An 18,278-nucleotide genomic window follows, 5' to 3' on the forward strand; every position below is an offset into this window, starting at 1 on the left:
GCTGTTCACACCAGTCAGAACAGTGAGAATATGCTCATCATCTTTATCATGCTCTACTTATCATTGGCACTAATTTCCTTTTTTGCTGATAGAGACAAGAAGTGCACTAGTGCTCCTCTTTGGCTCCACACAGGCTTTTAAAAGCATATCTGCATATCTTATTGTGGTCATTCATTTAGTATCACATTGCATGGATAATATTTTTATTTATAGCATGATCCACATGAATTCTGATTGGATGGAATGTGTGCGTTAAAATTGTGTAATGCACAGGTAGTCACAGTCGGTTTAATCATAGTTCTACATTAATGTGCTGCATTGACTGAAGCACACACACACATATAATACTATATATATATATATATATATATATACAGTATATATATCACATTTGTCAATTTTCACAACAACACTGTTAAATTTAATTAATACTTTGGTATTTTTATTTGGAACAATCTTAATAGTGTACAGTAAAATCGACTCATGTTTTCCCTGTCTGTTGTACTGGTTTCTTACATAGATTGATAAGTCACATGGCATTTACAGCTCAGGTGAGTGGCTCAAAATAACCTGGTGGCAGCACTGAGTCCACATAAATAAAGATGATTTCCCATCACACACTTCTGAGGGGTCCTGCACCATCCATGCATGTGTCATTGAGATGAATGAGAATGCTAACATAGTTTTAGGTATAGACCTCCTTGTTTGACTTTCAGTTAATTAATCACTCCTTGCAACTGTTTAATTTGTCATTGTTTGTCACACTATTTAAGTTTTATTCTTAGGCCAATCACATCTCAGTAGGTGTAACTGATTATTTTATTATTATTTTATTTTCAGGAAATATCTTGATTTATACCCATTCTGCCCCCTACAGGTTGATTAAATTGAAGTAAACATCAAATTACATTTAACTCTACCACGCAACTTTGCTGAATTAGGCTTATGAAATCAAGTATTTTATATTTAATCTCAACTGTATGGGTTTCCTTTAAATTTGCAAACATTTTCAAATTAATGTTCATATAATGTGCAATCATTGATAAAACGAGGTGTGCTATGTAGGTGTGTAGCATAAACACATTCCCGGAAATTCTCCATCTGCTTTGACCTTTGACATGATGCCCCTATGATCTACTAACAACAACTGTAATATCAGTATACTCAGGTGTGGTTAAACAAACAGAATTTAACCAATTTAAGGAAAAGCTTGGTTCCTATAACACTGGATTAGAAGGATTAGCATAAAACTGTTCATAATGTTTGTGAAAACACAATAGCATTTTGGCTGAACTCCCTATCTGGCAGTGAGGCAGAACAGATGGTACTGAAAGCAATACATGAAACAGGCACAGCTTTTAGGAAATCGAACATCATCCACACACAACACACACTTGTGAGATTTACAAATGGCTAAGAAAAAAGCTGTTCAATTTATTATCATGTATGTAACTAACTATATTTTATCAAACCAGCGAAAACAACCTTATCAAATAATGCTTATTCTATTAGACTGAGGATTGAGATAAGTGCATTATCATTACAGTAGATTCTTAGCAATTTATAAATACTTGCTACCATGAAAATCCTATGGAAAGATTTGTGTACTCTAGAGTGCAGTACAAATAATGCCTTTACCTCCATGTGTTTCTGACAGCACACACCTCCCAATGACCTCTGTCCTGTGCTGAGATCAATGATCAACTGGACACAAATGATATACAATGGGAAGAAATATTCAATCAACATTAGATTCACGTACAGTACGACTGACTGCGAGCAAGGCAGGTATTGATTTACCTACCATAAACTAAGCATTTGTGCACTTTGAGTTGATCAACTACAAGTGAATCAATTACATCAACTCTTGAGTGTCTACAAGTCAAAGTGATCCTATGAAAAAAAGCTGTAGATGCGATCTGACAGACAGACAGACAGACAGACAGAAGATGATAGATAGATAGATAGATAGATAGACCTCAGTTGTACAAAATGTGATATTTTGGCTTTAATTATTTTGCTTTTGTGACTTTATAACTCACTATGTGAAAAATATTTCAACACAACGAAAACTGGCTTTCATTGTAATACTTTGTCGTAGCCTTTAAAACGGAAGCAACGCCATCATGTGGCGAAACATAAGCTTCATTTACAGTAAACCTACTACCACTATCATTTTTATTCTTTTCACAGTAATTTATCAGTAATTCTTAATTAACTTAATTATTAAATCAACGTGTTATTATTATTATTATTATCATCATCAATATTAGTATTAGTATTATGCATTGGTGAGTGGGTTTCACGAAGACACGGTATTATTCCATTATAGTTGCATGCCACCTTGTGGCTAAACTGTGCAAAACCATTGATTTTTAATAAAGCAGGAATGGGTTTGTCAGCAGCAGGAATGCATGAAACGTTTGTGCATTACACGCTTTTAAACGGAAAAAAAATAAAGACCTTTTCTGCTGACGTCCTGTGTTCTCTTGTTCTCCAAAGGCTAATATAAGAAATAGCTCTTACCTACACCGGTCACTTACTGACAGGATTTTTTCCTCAGTAACGGATAAGATATTGCACACAAGAGGCGGTGCATGCGGAGGAACTGCATGTGGTAAATGCAGTGTCAGCGACTCTACGTGGCGATGATGGAAGTCGGTGGAGAGCGCGAGGAGGAGCTGATCTTATTCGGTCAACGACACGTCCACGGAATCCACGTGTAGCCCGTCACTTTGACGCAAACACACGGGACTGTGCTGCTCTCATCAGCCGGGGTGGGTTTCATCATGGAGCGACCGCTAACCGCCGCTGCGAGAGGTACAGGCACGTTTCACTTCTAGCTTTTCTGTTACATCCTTACTGTTTGCTTTGGTCGTCTTTAAATCATACTAGCATCCATTAGTACAATGCACAAAAGAAAAGAAGAAAAGGCTTCATTGTTCTCGCAGTGTAATGTCATACTCCTCATATCCGAAAGAATCACTTTGGTATTTGATTCAAACAGTACAACAGTTGCTGTATCATTATTGAGTGATCGATTTGCCTCTCTAATGATTCACGAATCGTTTGATTGCGGTGACAGGTGTGGCAAAGCGATCCAGTGGAGCAGTTAATATGATCACAACACGGCTTCTGTTCTTGCTCATCCTCCCTTCACTGAGTCTGTGTGCTCCACAACTTCAGCAAACACTCAGGTAGGCCGCATTAACGCAATGCTAGTATACTGTACTGTACTACACTACGTCTACGACTGTAATATATTATAGTATTGGTGCCCCCCCCCCCCCATCCAATATAGCCTACATTTGCTCATTTAGATGTAATAAATAAATAAATAGATAGTAGAAAATGCATTTGATATTAATTTTATGAAAGTATTTTTTTTTCAGTTACTACTACTATCTATCTATTGGAAAATATGTCAATAAAGTGAAATGCAATATTAAATATTCTATGTAAATGTGTTTTGACAATTAGTTGAGTAATTTAAGCAATCATTAAATAATGACAGACAAATCAAATAAAAAGCAATGGACTCCAGATTGAATGTTTTTACAATTGGCCTACAGGCAAGAATGATTAAATATTTAACTCATGAGTGAATTATTATAGTGGATTATATTAATTTAAATAACTATATAAATAAATATATATTAGACTTAGATTATTAGATATTATGCATATTAGATTTAGATTAGGCTATATTCAGTCTGAACAATTGTACATTTGTACATAACACATTTCAGAATTGTATTGTACATCTGTAAGTAACATCTTGAACTGCATACCTGTAAATAACATTTTTGTACATTAAATTATACATATATTTTAAGCTCTTTCCGATTCTAATTTACCATAGTGGGTGGACTATTTTGATTAGGATGGATAGATAGTTATCCAATAGAAAATAGAAGTATCTTGGCATTGATTTTTTTCTAAACGTGAAATAAACTTGGCTCATTTTTCTTGTGACTGTTGTTTTTCCAGTGATGACATCGTTGTACCAGACCTTGCAAATCCTTTTGGCTCCAGCGAAGACAACCGCAGGTTAATTTTTTGACTACTACTCCCTATCTTCAAACCCGCCTGATCAAATAAGGTAGTACAGTTGCCCCAAGGTTCAAAGTCTGTTGTCACATCAGAGATAATGCTGAGATTTCCACAGCTGACATGCTGAACAAGCAATAGCTAAAAAAGGTGCCAAAATAAAATCATAGTTGTGCATTCAGACTTATTTAAGAAATAAGTCCTAAAGAAAGAAGTTATGCAGTTGTGCACGTTTAACACAATGCTTCCAGTATTAATCTTTAAAGTGTACATTTTAAACTGTTCCAATTCAGGAAAGTACTGCATGAATTCAGATCCTTGCTCTTTTTCCTCTATAAATACTGTAGCGGAACTAAAGTGGCCTTTGATTCTTTATGACAGGCTCTTGCAAAGCTACATCAAGAGCAGCATGAAGGAAGGACAGACCAGTCCAGAGCTGAACACAAGGGAACAAGGTTAATATAGTTCATTATTAACGGTCTCTGTTAACCGCTTTTATTTCCACTAGTGCTGTGTGCTTTTCCATTTTACACACAATTGCAGAAGATATATATTTTTTAAATCTTCCATTTCATTTTAAAATAATTCCACTGCCTAAATTAAGTTAGTCCTATAAAAATTGTGCCATTTTTAATTTTTTAATAGATTCCTTTTCCTATAAGCACAGCAGATGATCTACACACAAATGGCATTCATACATTACACATTTGTTAAATATAATAAACATTCAACTTATCTGTATATGAATAAAATATGAGTGTTTATAATTGCCATAATTATATTGTTTGTAATACATGTCGTTTAATACTGTGTGTGTATATATATATATATATATATATATATATATATATATCTTTAAAATGACAGATTTCATAACAGACGCACTAAACAGTTCAACATTTCAAAGTTCAAGCTGCAGTGTAATTGATACAAAAGTAAGACCATATGTTCTCAGTTGTGCAGTTTACCTTGGGTGCTCTCAGGTTTTCATAAGCTTCTGGTCTGATTTGTTCTCTTCTTGTCACAGAGGTATTTTTCCTTTTCTCTCTGTACGACTATGACAGAAGTGGGCAGATGGATGGCCTTGAACTGATGCAACTACTGACAGATTTTCTGACTTACCATGAAATGTTGCCAAAGTCTTCAGATTCTGTGAGTGCTGCTTAGCTTTGTCAAAACATTCAAAGTAAAAAATGCTCTTGAATTCTGTTGACTTGAAGTTGTTTACACTTTAGGTTGTATCTTTGGTGGATTATCTGCTACAAACTCAAGATCTGAACCAGGATGGACTACTGGCTCCTTCAGAGCTGTTATCCACGATGGACCATCAGCAAGAAAACAAAATAGTTCCCCCTGATCCACCTGCTGAGGAAGCCTTAAATCAGGAACAAACACATACAAAATCAGAGGACGGAGTTTCTGAAACTCTCCAACAAGATGTAGAGGTCAACCAAGAGTCTGAACATGAAAATGGGACACAAGACTCCACTAAAGAAGAAAACATGGAGGCTGAGATATCACAACCAGATACCTGAAAAGCTTGAAGAACATCAGGACCAACTGCAGCCTCCTGTAGAGCAGGAGCTGCAAGATGATCATCGGGAACAGAAGAAAATACCAGTCCATCAAGAGCAACCAGAGATTATAATGACAAATTAAGCATGAAGTGCAACTTTAGAGACTTGTACAAATCAGCCATACATTGGAAACCACTAATATTAGAATTGTGGTACACATCAAGTTATTGTAAACCCTCTGAACTGAATTATGGAACCCAAACAATCATCTGAATTAGTAATGCCCTGTTCAAACTATGCAAACCCAGAGAGTACAGCGTAGATTTACTGAGAGTTTAATGCAGAAATCCAGTCACAGCCAAGGTTTAGCAACCATTTTTAGGGTTTCATACCAAACTCTTGGCAAATTCCTATACCCAGTTCCTCTTTTTTTTTTTTTATTAAAGGTTTAACGCCTCTTAAATGAACAACTCAATTAGAAGTGGAGAGTGTATTTTGAGCTTCAAGAATGTTGCTGAAAGCCTTTCATTTTTCTGATGAACATGCAACAGAATTTGGATGGATCAGGATGTAGAGGGCTGAAATTTTACTGCCATAAGTGAACTATGCAGTTTTGCGGAACACAGTGAAGCTGTATTGCACTTCCAAGGAGACAAAAGATCAGTCATGCTACATTTCCAGTACAGATTTATCATAGCCATAGAGCCTTAGCTTTCTTGATTTCTATACGAAGTGCGAAACCCCACATTTTTGCCTTTAGGTCTGATATTCCTTTTTTCATTCTCTACCTAGTTACTTTTAGTTGAAAACTTGATGTTGCAAGTGATAAAAAAAAAAAAGTCATGACAGTACATACTTTGGTTTTAATATTTATTACATTTTAGACAGTGCATTAAAAATTAAACCAAAATCAAGTAAAAACCATTCAACCTAACTAAGCTAAATTTAAAAAGTCAAACATACTGGGTAAAGTTGGCCGAGGCATCAAGTTGTGCCGAAATTTTATAGACTGTGGTCTAAAACAGACACCAATGACCTGGACTAGTTAACATTATGCGATGCATAAAAAATAAAAAAAATAAAAAAGGTCACACCAGTTCTAAAACGTACCTGATCGAGGATCCCCGTCTAAAAAGACTTTTATATAAAACTCACTGATTAACAATATGTAACATGGCAATAAAGGATGGCAGTCAGCTTAAGTTGGAGATATTCAATGTCTGCGTTTTGAACAGGGTGCTCATTTCAGCTCTAGCCACAATTTCAGATTCAATGCCACAGTGGTCCTCACCTCGGAGAATCTTGAAATATCCTAAATTTGCAACAAAAAAAATATTTTTTTTTTAAAAAGGGTCAATGAGGCCAACTCCTGTACATTCTGTAAATCCACAAATCTGGAAATATGTTGGTACAAAACACATGAACACTTCCTTGGCAGTTTACTGGGTTGGGTAACAAACTGCAGACAATAGAAAGCAGCATTTTAGTCTTCATACAAAAGAAAATGACCCTCACCATTATCACCCCAGTCAGTGTTCCAGGAGTTAGCAGCAAGCCAGTAGGGGACATCATTCTCCTCTCCCCAGCCCAGGATCTTAATGGCATGACCACCTAGTGCAGATCCACTCACATGCTGATATACACCTACAAAAATGAGTAAAGAACCACCAAATTATCAACCGTTCCATGTTATTAGTACTCTTGCCATGTACATGAATAGACAGAAACCAACCAGATTTATATTGCAGGAAGTCCTCATAGACAGTGAAAGCTCCCTCTACTGGACCGTTCTTGTAGAGCTCTTTCATAATGTCCTTCTGATTAGATGGGACACTATAGGACGTCTTTCCTGTAGTGACAAACAAGGACCACAAATAAATTCAATGAATTCATCTTTTGGGAAAAGAAAAAAATAAATAAATAAAAAAAAACACTTTACTTTAACCCAGCAATTCTCAACCCGGGGGCTGGAATGGGGGAACCACGAGGAACCTCGAAATCAGGAACAGCATAATAAAAACAAAAAGGGCTGGGGGCCTTTAAATATTTCTGTGGACTTGGAGTCAAATAGGTTTAGAAGCACTGACCTAAAGTGATGTCTGACTAGATGCAAAGTAATGTGGGTGAAACCTGTACTGAACTATTTGGGTTCTGTAAATTCTTACCAAAGTGTTTGTCCTGCTTGTAAGAGGGGCTGTAGCCAGGTTCACAGGACATGTCACAGTTAGGAGTATCTCCACCCTCTCCGGTACAAGGAGGGCGACTGCCATTCACATGATGCTCACAGGGTTCAATGGTGTATGGACGACAGCCTAAAAATAAGACATTTATTAAGCTAAAAGGTTTCCAAATGCAATAAACAAGAACAATAATAAAAGTCACTAACCAATATGCGAGTTATACAGGCCACCGGTGACCAGACCATCTGAGCTCCAGAAATCCCAAGCAGCAGAAGGGTATCCACCATTACATCTGAGATTAAAAACGGAATTAACAGGGCGCCCAAAAAAAAAAAAACATTTAAAGCCAGCATACTTGTTTAGCGTTATCCTGATGCTTGTTTAATGCATCAGCATACACAAGGTCCTCCTGTAGCTGTAACGACATTACTGCATTGTCTTAACTCACCCCATACCACAGCTGTCACAGCAGGTAAGCAGGTCCTGAGCTGAGATCTCCACACTCACTTTGGCATTGCTGTGGATGCATACTCTGTCAGATATGGCTTCAGCAGCCCCAAAAGCCTACGAAAAGATTGAAGAATCCCAGTAAAAATATGAAGCGTACAAATAACAGATCCAAGGTCATATTGCATCCACTAGAGACAAGACCTCACCCAGCATGAGCCGCAAGAACCCTGGTCTCTGATCTCTTTAAGAGTGGGGCAGTTGGGCCACTGCTCTCTGGCATCAAAGTTAGTGGGGAGCTTGAAGTCATCAGCATACTGTACCCTGGTTAAAGACGAAGCAAAATCTGTTATACCAGAATGCAGAACTGAAAGCAATAAGCATGAGGAAACAGAACTGCATCATATGACAAAGGAGTCATATGTATACAATGATTGCAATGTTAACTAGTTGCACTTCTTTTTAATCTTCTCCACTCACACAAAAATCAACTGAACTCACATGACAGGGAGTCTGGGTCCTTTCAGCAAAGTCCCACACAGCCTCTTCACATAGCTGTAGTCCACATCATGGAAGTTGTGTCCAGCCTATAGGTGACAATTAAATTTGATGCAAAATTATGAAAGAGGCGCTGAAGAAAATGCCTCAATACAAAGGTCTGTCCAATAGTGGCTCATTTATCCTCACTAGGATGCATTTTAGTGTATCCGTGAATAGAACAGCTTCTTACCTTCCAAGTAGTGTTTGCTTTATTGATGAAATTGACCATCTCATGGGAGAGAGGAGCAAGTCGAGGACGAGCCCAGCTAACTGAAAGGGCTGAGATCACGCACAGGAAAGCCAGCCGCCACATTCTGAAACAAAAACTCCATTATTCTCACTTGTATACAGAAAGGAGGCTTTAGGTGTAATTCTAGCGGTCCAAAATCCCACTTTAAACACTCTTTTAATATAAACTCAGCTAAAATGCTGCATCTTAGTCAGTTTCATGAATCATTTCAACTAAAACTTTAAAGTTCTAAACATCACAGCCTTAAATCAACAACAGTTCAGGTGGCACATCAAGAACACTTCTCAATCAGGTGAAACAGATCACGGACTACAGTAGTGTTATCTTCAGACTGCAGTCATGCAGACGTGAAAGCTCTAGACATCTTAAACATGGCCAAGACTCCTAATGGTTACACAACCAGTCAAACAAGCCTGGATTAACTACTCTGGGTAAGTATATTTTAGGCTTTTTTTTAAAGGGGCTCCTAACTCAGTGGTTTAACAGCAGACGTGGTTTTAAATAACTTTACTTCATTCCCCATTATTGACTTGCCACAATCTTGACAACTATAGTGAATTTTCACAAAGCACCAATTTATCAATATCATTTTCATACATGCTGGGTTGCACTTCCTCCAAGTCTATAATTGGGGAAGTCGTGGCCTAATGGTTAGAGAGTCGGACTCAAGTCTTGTACCGGCAGGGATTGTAGGTGGGGGTAGTGAATGTACAGCGCTCTCTCCCACCTTCAATACCACGACTGAGGTGCCCTTGAGCAAGGCACCGAACCCCCAACTGCTCCCCGGGCACCGCAGCAAAAATGGCTGCCCACTGCTCCGGGTGTGTGTTCACTGCTGTGTGTGTGCACTTAGAGTTAAATGCAGAGCACTAATTCTGAGTATGGGTCACCATACTTGGCCACATGTCACATCTCTTTTTTTTTTAAACTTCTCTAAGCATTCATTTTTTGGTCCTAGGTTCTAGGTTTATTCGGTTTATTTAGTCATCCTGTGGGCCTGACATAAATGGTAAAGGTCAGATCCAAAATGAGTAGATTTCTCCAGCAGTAACACTTGGAACCACCAGGGGGAGTCAGGAATTCACTCTTAACCTGGATGTCTTAAGTTGGAAGGTTTCTAATAATAATTATTATTATTATTATTATTATTATTATTATTATACATGGGGAAAATCCAATTAAATAAAATAAATAAATAAAGAAAAAAAATCCATGAAAACATCCCAAATGAGAGCAAACAGTCCAAGTTTTATTAGCTTTTTTTGGAGGTAGACACATGTTTTTAAAATAGATCCTTAAAGGCATAGTAAGTGATTTTTCAAAAACACTTTATAAAACTGATTCGGGCCGAATCGCAAAACAAACTTGTAGCCAATCAGCAATAAGGGGCGTGTCTACTCGTACGTATATGTGGGGCGGAGCTATCAAAATAGGGGCAAGACCCTTATGGGGTAGAGGCGTGTTTGTTTTGGTGATTTCAAATATCAACATTGGCTACCAGAAATCACTCACTCTGCCTTTAACTTTTTTGAAAGGGAGCTTGGGTTAATGAATACATTACATGTGTTTCATACAATATTGCCCGGTGCGTGACGTCACATTGAGCGGCAGCCTCCAAAACCTGTTGAGAAAGACATCACGATCACACACAAAGCGCAGCTAGCGCACAAGCTCACTGCCCTTCAATAGCAGAAGTAATACCAAAAACTTTGAAAAAATACGTTTTAGTGCAACGATGCAGAATCGAAAGGGAAGTGCGATCATATGGAGTCACGTCTGCCTCTACTCTTTTTCAGGAGTCATTGTTTTATTGGAGAAAGCGGCACGTAAGTTATTTTCCGATTAATCATTCCCTTCCAATCCGCTATCTGTGCTTACTGAACATATTTTGGCAGCATCGGCATGTGGATTTTGCCTGTTTATTCATGTTGTATTATGAGTTCAGTTTTGTTATTGCACGTTATTGCTGCTATGGTTTTATAGCATTTGAGCGCCTTTTTCATGAATGGAGAGCAGGGGGCGTGTTCTGTCGCACAGATGCTTTACATTAGATACACACCCCGAGAAAAGAGGGAACGCTAACACAAATGTTAAAAATATCATTATTAAATTATTAAATACTTGGCAGATCGTTAAATCATTAGTTTGTGCATTCAAATTCGCATTATACATGTTTGTGAAGGACTTATTAAAGTTATAATAGTGTATCAGTTGTCAATTAAAAAGAAATGTAAAATACCACGATTTATCTATTTTTTAAATTATATATATAAGTATTAGTTAAGTTCAGCTATAAGCAGCTCTACAGAAGACAATTCAGAACAGTCAGTTCAGTATTGTTGTTGAAAATGGACTCTGCAGTTTGACATATTTGTTGTTTACTATATGTCATCAGTTGTACTGTGCTTTACTCACTACCTCTGGATGGGAAAGGAGCTGCTGGCCTGGCTGACTCTGGCTCTGTGTCTGCCTGTCACACTTGTGCAGCTGCTCAGTCTGAAGTGGCACATCACTGATGCAGAACGATCCAAGCCCTCACTTCTCCTTGTGCATTTTCTGCATCTGGGCATCTATCACAGGTCAAAAACATTGTATCACTTAGAACTGTTGTAATTCAGTTATAATGAATTCATGAGAACATGCTCAGGTCACATTTAACTCCAAAATCATGAAAATGTCACAATGTAAAACATCTTAAAGGCCCTATAATAGGCTTTATTAAAAAAAAAATATATATATATATTTTTTTTTTCTTTCCTCTAATATATATATATATATATATATAATAACAATGTACACTATCATGCAAGAGGTTTGAGGTCAGTAAGAATTTGTTTTGATAGAAATTATTATTTTTCAGCAAGGGTGCATTAAATTGATCAAAGGTGACGGTAAGGATATTTATATTGTTACATAAATTTATTTTCCAAATAAATGCTGTTTTTAACCTACATCAAAAAATCCTGACAAAATATCCTAATTTCCACAAAAATATTTAGCAGCACAACTGTTTTCAACACTGATAATAATAAAAAATGTTTCTTGAGCACCAAATCAGCATGTTAGAATGATTTCTGAAGGATCATGTGACACTAAAGACTGGAGTAATGGCTGCTGAAAATTCAGCTTTGCCATCACAGGAATAAGTTACATCTAAAACTATAAAATGGTTATTTTAAATTGTAATAATATTTCACAATTTTACTGTATTTTTGATAAAAAACATAAAAAAACATTCTTTCAAACTGTAGTGTAATTTCTCATTGTGGTTGAAATATGACCTGTGCATGTTCATATCAGGTTTTACCCAATGATATTATTTATCTTACAGTAGGCTACTTGTTTCTGAGATGTTATATTTTTTATGTTTGCAGGTTATGGTGCTGCATGAAGTCTCAGGGTGGACAGGTTAAGTTTGGTGCATTACTAATGCAGCAGGCTGATGTGTCTGCTCTGTTACTGATCGAGGCCCTGACACTCAGCTTGCCTCAAAGTCTACTGCAGACCTACAGTTTATTCACCCTTCACCCTGGCTTTCTGTCACCAGGTACACAACTACAGAACACACCTAGCGTCACATCAACAGTTTTCTGTGGAAGTAGTAAATTAGTCAGTGACTATGATTGAATGAGTCACTGAGCACTAAAAAAAAGATTTGTTGTGCTTTTGTAAATGTTATGGTAACACAAGACGTACTGTACGATGTAATTGTGAATTAATCATTCTTGCTGTCCACAATACTTAAAGTTCACCCAAAAATGAAAATTTGCTGAACTTTTACTCACCCTCTGGCAGTTTTTGAAGCAGATTTTGAGAAATTACAGCATTATATATCACGTGTTCACCAATAGATCCTCTGCAGTAAATGGGTGTCGTCAGAATGAGAGTCCAAACAGCTGATAAAAACATCACAATAATCCACACAACACCAGTTGATCAAATGATGTCTTGTGAATTAATGTGTTCTGGCTCTTCTATCCATAATATTGCTTTCTCCAGTAATAAAAAGTATGAACCAGGAGAGAAATTTGTGCAGATCAAATACCACTCACAAGCGATAACAGTCCTAAACAAATATTTTGGTGAATTCTGATGTGAGAGGAAAACGGGATTGAATGTTTTCACTGAAGGAAGCGTTGTTATAGATTATGGACTGGTATATTGTCTAGAAGTGGTGGTTTAAAGTTAAAATGCCTAATGATGGATTTGTTTATTATAAACATGCAGCTTTTCACTTCACAAGATGTTAATTGATGGACTGGAGTCGTGTGGATTACTTGTGGATTTACTATAATGTTTTTATCAGCAATTTGGACTCTCATTCTGACGGCACCCATTCACTGCAGAGGACCTATTGGTGAGCAAGTGATGTAACGCTAAATTTCTCCAAATCTGTTCCGATGAAGAAACAAACTCATCTACATCTTGGATGGTCCGAGAGTAAATTTTCAGCCTTTTTAAAATATTTTTGGGTAAACTGTTCCTTGAATCAGTTTCCCTGGATCTCTTTAAACTTTTTTACAGTGGTCTTATGTGTCGGGCTGAGCCTGCTGAATGTGTCCTGGTTTCTGGTCCTGTACAGCCGCGCATGCTTTCTGCTCCGTCCTGGTCACTTGCACATGACTCCTGCTGCAATGCTGTGCCAGCTCATATGGAGAGGGGGCATGCTGGGTGCCAGGGTGGCCAGCCTCATGTTCTTCTGCAGTATGTTTCACTGGTGGTCCTGTGGAGTCGTGGGTGAGTCAAGCTATGTGTTTTTGTGTAGACAAATCCTGCACACACAAAAGCTTTCACAGTTAGCTCACGTGACAGCCCTGAGTGCTTTTAAGTAATTTGTCATTGCCCAACTCTTACCTGGAAAAGGATGACTTGTTAATAAATGGCTGCTTTGTGGTTGTCTCTTTAAATCCCTGCTCAGGTTTCCACTGGCTCATTATGACATTCTGGCAAGTGTCCCAGCAGACAGATATCTGCATTAACCGTGCTTCCTGGCGGCTCTTCAACTTCATCTTAGGGGCAATGCACATTTTCGTCTTCCTTAACGTTAAAGATGGGCCCTCTCGGTACCGCTTGACTGGATTCTATTTGGTTGGTCTCACTGCACTGCAGTGTTTTTTCGTATTATTTATATACTTTTTTAGTATTTATTAATATTTAGTATTAGCTTTTGTTTGCGGTTTTCAAGTGTTAGTAATTTTTTATGTTTTTGTGATTTATATTATTTTTTAATTATTTAAAAATATATTTTTAAATTTATATATTTAATATATATATTAGGGGTTAAACCACTTCTGGTTTTTTAAAGTCTTTTACAATCTATGCTTTTATGTGATGAAAGTCGAGTCGACGTTGACTAGTCGCTGATGACGTCATTAATGAACAAATAAGCCTGAACCTGGAGCTGAGACTCAAACACCTTGTGCACAGCTATGGCATATGACACAGCGCTGCTCACATGGCTATTGCTACTACAACAGCTCATTTTTATCAGTTCTTTTGTCTTTGGGTCGTTATATTTCTTACAGATTTCTGCTCGTTCTAAATCAGATGCAGATAAAGTAGCACAGTAAAGATTACATTTATATGAATGCTTTAGTGAGAGCGATTGCATGTGTGAATTAATTCTACCTGGCAGCGTCTCTCTACTAGTAGTAAAGCTGTGGGATTTATTTATTAAGAGATATATGCTAGAACTTTTTAGTTTCTAAGCTATTTTACTGAGAAATCACAGAACAGTGTTGACAATACATTTTCGCACTGAATGTTTCTGTGTGCGGCTGTGCGCGCAATCTGCACGTGATGTACGAGCTACTGTCTGAAGCCTATGTGTGTGCGTTACAGTGCAGCAGCGCATTAGATTAGAACAGCGATTAATTTACCTGTACAATAAGCTGTTTAAAACTTGTATTCTGCAATTTCGATCATCCAGTAATATAATCACACATGTCTTGTGGAGCGCTTTCGGAGTATGCATTTATTTGTCATTTTAACTGTTTGGAAACGGAGCGTAAATATGGAAGTCCTTCAAAGATTTCTTATCTTGTTGCACCCTCTGTAGGACCAGCGACTAGTCGACGTCAAGCTTAAAGCGTCATGGCACTGCGGATGGCAGAACATTAAAGTTGACTAGTCGATTAGTCGGTGCAACCCCATTTAAATATTCATATTTACCTTTTATTTTATTTGTAATTTTTAGTTTGAATGATTTTAGTACTTCACTTGGCAACTTAGATTTTTCAATTTGTTGCAAAAAGTACATTTCTAATTTTCATTCAAGTTTTTCATTCAGTATTTAATCATTTAATTTCATTAATATTTTAATTGTAATAATTTGAATATATCGATCTATCTAATATTTTATTTTAGCTTTATTTCAATTGATGAAAATGCTTTTTAATAGTTTCAGATAACAATGCACTGTCAGTAATAAAAGTGTATGGGCAAATCTTCAGAATATTGTAACATTGTAAAATATTTAGAAAACTGCCAGGAGTGTGTGAAATGCTGCAAGACTGTTTTCACTTTTATGCTTGTGACCATTTTAGATACAATTAATCTCCTCTCATGAAAAATAGCTCACATCTTTGTTAACATACAGTTTTTATTTCTGTCTACTGATTTCAAAGATCACTGATCCAGATCTTTTATCTGTGTTGTAGTTAATGTTGCTGGAGAACACGTTCCTTCTGCTTTTGGCGTCAGACTCGCTCAGCGGGATTTCGTGGGACAGCATGAGTGTTCCTCTGAATGTCTTATGCAGCTTCCTTATCGGTAAAGATTAAGAATGCTCTAATATTAAAATGCCTGATCTTGATAATCATTATAAATATATTTGTCTTAATAAATTAAAAATTAAGACTAAAAAAACTCAAATCAATTGTTTTAAATGCTATAATCTCTATATTATAATCAGTGCTGGGTGGTAACCAATTACATGTAATCTGGATTACATAATCATGTTCCAAAAATTTGATTACAGTTTTTCTCAATCGCTTTGGTGCATTTCTCGAATCGTCCTCAAATATTTGCAAAGAAGTATGTGCATTTCTCAAAACAATTCGTACAAACAGCACCACACAATGGATTTCCTGCAAAAGCCTGTAACTTACTCAAAATCTTTAGTTCATCTCTCAAAAGTAAGTATTTATGTCAGTTTACATATCAGTGCTATCAAAATGAAAAGTCCTTGTGTCATTGTTCACAAACAAGATTTGCTTAATCATGTTGTCAATACAACAGTGCACTCTATGCCTGATGTAAACTATGGCAACAGTTTGGATGACAGTTACTGTACTGAAATGCAGAAGGCTGCACTTTTTATGTATGCCATATATCCATTTCAAATGTACAAATTTACACACTACTGTATGTGGGTTATTGATTGAAAGAGACTGTTTCGAAACGTTTGAATTATTGAGGATATGGTCGATCTCCCAATATTTAGCGGCACCCTTCAGCCATTGTAAGGCCATGATTGGCAACAAGGTCCACAATAGTGGCCCTTATTTCATCTGATATGTGCCTCTGTCCTTGGCCTCTTCTGCCTCTTCCTCTGTTTTGCCTCTGTACCCTTCCACCATGCAACCTTACTCCTCTTCTTCCACCTTTGATGCACCTTTGAGCTATTTCAGAGAACTGGTTTATAATTGGTTGATCTATATTCTCTTCATTAGTGAAAGTCAAGATTCACTTGCGCAATTCATGGCGAATTTAAAAAAACTCTGTAAGACGTGTAGAAAATATGCTTTATAGTTTATGATAACTAGATCAACCATTTTGCATTTAATGAGCTACTGACTAGATGTTTTGAGGAGTAAGACTATTGCACAGAGAACTATATAATACATTTTGAGCAACATGACATTAGCAACTGATAATATAGGAAACCGCAGACAAATATACATAATCATTTGCATAAATGTATCAAAGCAATCGCAACTTGTTCAAAAGAATGAGAAACTGCTTTTATGATGTGCACAAATGACCAGATGATGTGGAGGTTGAACAAGTAGTTTTGAGAATTTCATTTCTGATTTGAGAAATGCACCAAAGCCACTGAGAAAAACTGTATATTACATTTTAAAATACTCATAATAAGACTACAGATATTTTTGATTAATTACATGATTACATATTATTCACATGGTCACATGACATGCAGGTATAATATTTTAATTTACCATTATGATTTAATTTATTATTAGATTTTCATTAAACTCACAAACCCCCTGCAGTTTGTTTCAGTTTTGGAAACTTTGATGTAATATAATGTTTAATGCACTTAATGTTTTTAATAACGAATGGAATATATCTTCTTTGTATTTTTATGTCAAAATAGTACAAGATTATCCTGTTTAAAGCAATGTGATATACAAGTTAGGTCAAAAGTAATCAAAAAGTAGACTGATTATATTCCCTGAAATGTATAATGTAATTGATTACATTACAAACGACAATTTTTGTCATGTAATTTGGAATCAGTAACGGACTACAATTTGTAAGTAATCTATCCAGCACTGATTATATTATAATGTATGAAAAATGGATATTCATTCTGAGATTTACTAATGATTATATTTAAAGGGATAGTTCACCCAAAATTGAGGGTCAGCTTTCTGACCCTAGACAGCAATGGAACTACCACGTTCAAGGTCCAAAAGTGTAGTAAGGACTAGGGCTGTCAAAAAACAATTCGAATTTAGAATATTCGTCGAATTTAAAATAAAAATCCACATTCGAATGCAAAAACGTTGCATTCGAATTTTAAGTGTGCGTTAAGGAGGCAGCCTTATCGGTGGAGCATGAGATGCGATGACGATTTAAGTGTCATTGCATTTTAATGTTTTTGTTAACCTATCCAGTTGAAGCCACAAAAGAGCCGCATATTTAGAAAGCCATGTAAAGTTAATGCAAGTTCAACTTTGAAAAAACATATCTCGAGACTTTATGGCTGGGTTTTTTCCTCATCCCACTGCAACTCGTGTTTTTAAATGAAAAATGTACTCTGTGTGATTGGCTTTCCGTCCTTTGTATTAAACTATGCATACATACATGATGCTGTTTTGTTTATAGTTGTTTAAGCAACTTAATTAATTATAATTGGTTTATAAATTATGTTTAAAATCATTATTTTAAACATTATTCACTTTTTTTTCCACAGATAGTCATGTTATCTTATGCTTTGAATAAACGTGCATTAGTAATATTTTGCTCGATGCGCCCTCTTGTGGCCTCAGGAGAGAAGCCAAAAGCTTTTCTTCACCCTAACTGAAATTATGCATTTTAAATTCGAAT

The 18,278-nt window shown here is 36.5% G+C and overlaps 2 protein-coding genes and 1 pseudogene across 2 annotated transcripts in view; 2 read left to right on the plus strand and 1 right to left on the minus strand.

Moving 5' to 3' along the window:
• The first annotated feature begins 2,566 nt into the window (after positions 1-2,566).
• LOC107752811 (cell growth regulator with EF hand domain protein 1-like) lies at positions 2,567-5,906 on the plus strand (annotated as a pseudogene).
• Positions 5,907-6,471: 565 nt separating this feature from the next.
• On the minus strand, positions 6,472-9,073 carry LOC107752788 (cathepsin B-like). Its single transcript, XM_016568854.1, has 9 exons — positions 8,925-9,073; positions 8,696-8,781; positions 8,404-8,518; positions 8,196-8,311; positions 7,954-8,039; positions 7,733-7,879; positions 7,300-7,416; positions 7,083-7,211; positions 6,472-6,879 (listed from the first exon to the last, which is right to left on the minus strand). Exons 1-9 carry the CDS (start codon positions 9,045-9,047, stop codon positions 6,761-6,763), a joined length of 1,038 nt encoding a protein of 345 aa, XP_016424340.1. The 5' UTR covers positions 9,048-9,073; the 3' UTR covers positions 6,472-6,760.
• A 1,646-nt stretch (positions 9,074-10,719) lies between these two features.
• Positions 10,720-18,278, plus strand: part of LOC107752812 (XK-related protein 5-like) — a 9,928-nt gene continuing 2,369 nt past the window's right edge. Inside the window, exons 1-6 of the mRNA XM_016568877.1 lie at positions 10,720-10,810; positions 11,380-11,563; positions 12,359-12,531; positions 13,509-13,721; positions 13,903-14,072; positions 15,644-15,755. Of these exons, the coding sequence (XP_016424363.1) occupies positions 10,720-10,810; positions 11,380-11,563; positions 12,359-12,531; positions 13,509-13,721; positions 13,903-14,072; positions 15,644-15,755 (943 nt within the window). The remainder of the gene's footprint in view (positions 10,811-11,379; positions 11,564-12,358; positions 12,532-13,508; positions 13,722-13,902; positions 14,073-15,643; positions 15,756-18,278) is intronic.

The sequence above is a fragment of the Sinocyclocheilus rhinocerous genome, unplaced genomic scaffold, assembly GCF_001515625.1.
Source record: "Sinocyclocheilus rhinocerous isolate Xijiao unplaced genomic scaffold, SAMN03320098_v1.1 scaffold61, whole genome shotgun sequence".
Lineage (NCBI taxonomy): Eukaryota > Metazoa > Chordata > Actinopteri > Cypriniformes > Cyprinidae > Sinocyclocheilus > Sinocyclocheilus rhinocerous.

Excerpts from the sequence above, each read along its gene's own strand:
- LOC107752788 (XM_016568854.1), bottom strand. The coding sequence starts at position 9,047 with ATGTGGCGGCTGGCTTTCCTGTGCGTGATCTCAGCCCTTTCAGTTAGC. Across the intron at positions 7,417-7,732 it reads CAAGCAGGACAAACACTTTG|GAAAGACGTCCTATAGTGTC; the intron begins GTAAGAATTTAC and ends TTGTCACTACAG. Across the intron at positions 6,880-7,082 it reads CACTGACTGGGGTGATAATG|GATATTTCAAGATTCTCCGA; the intron begins GTGAGGGTCATT and ends TTGCAAATTTAG.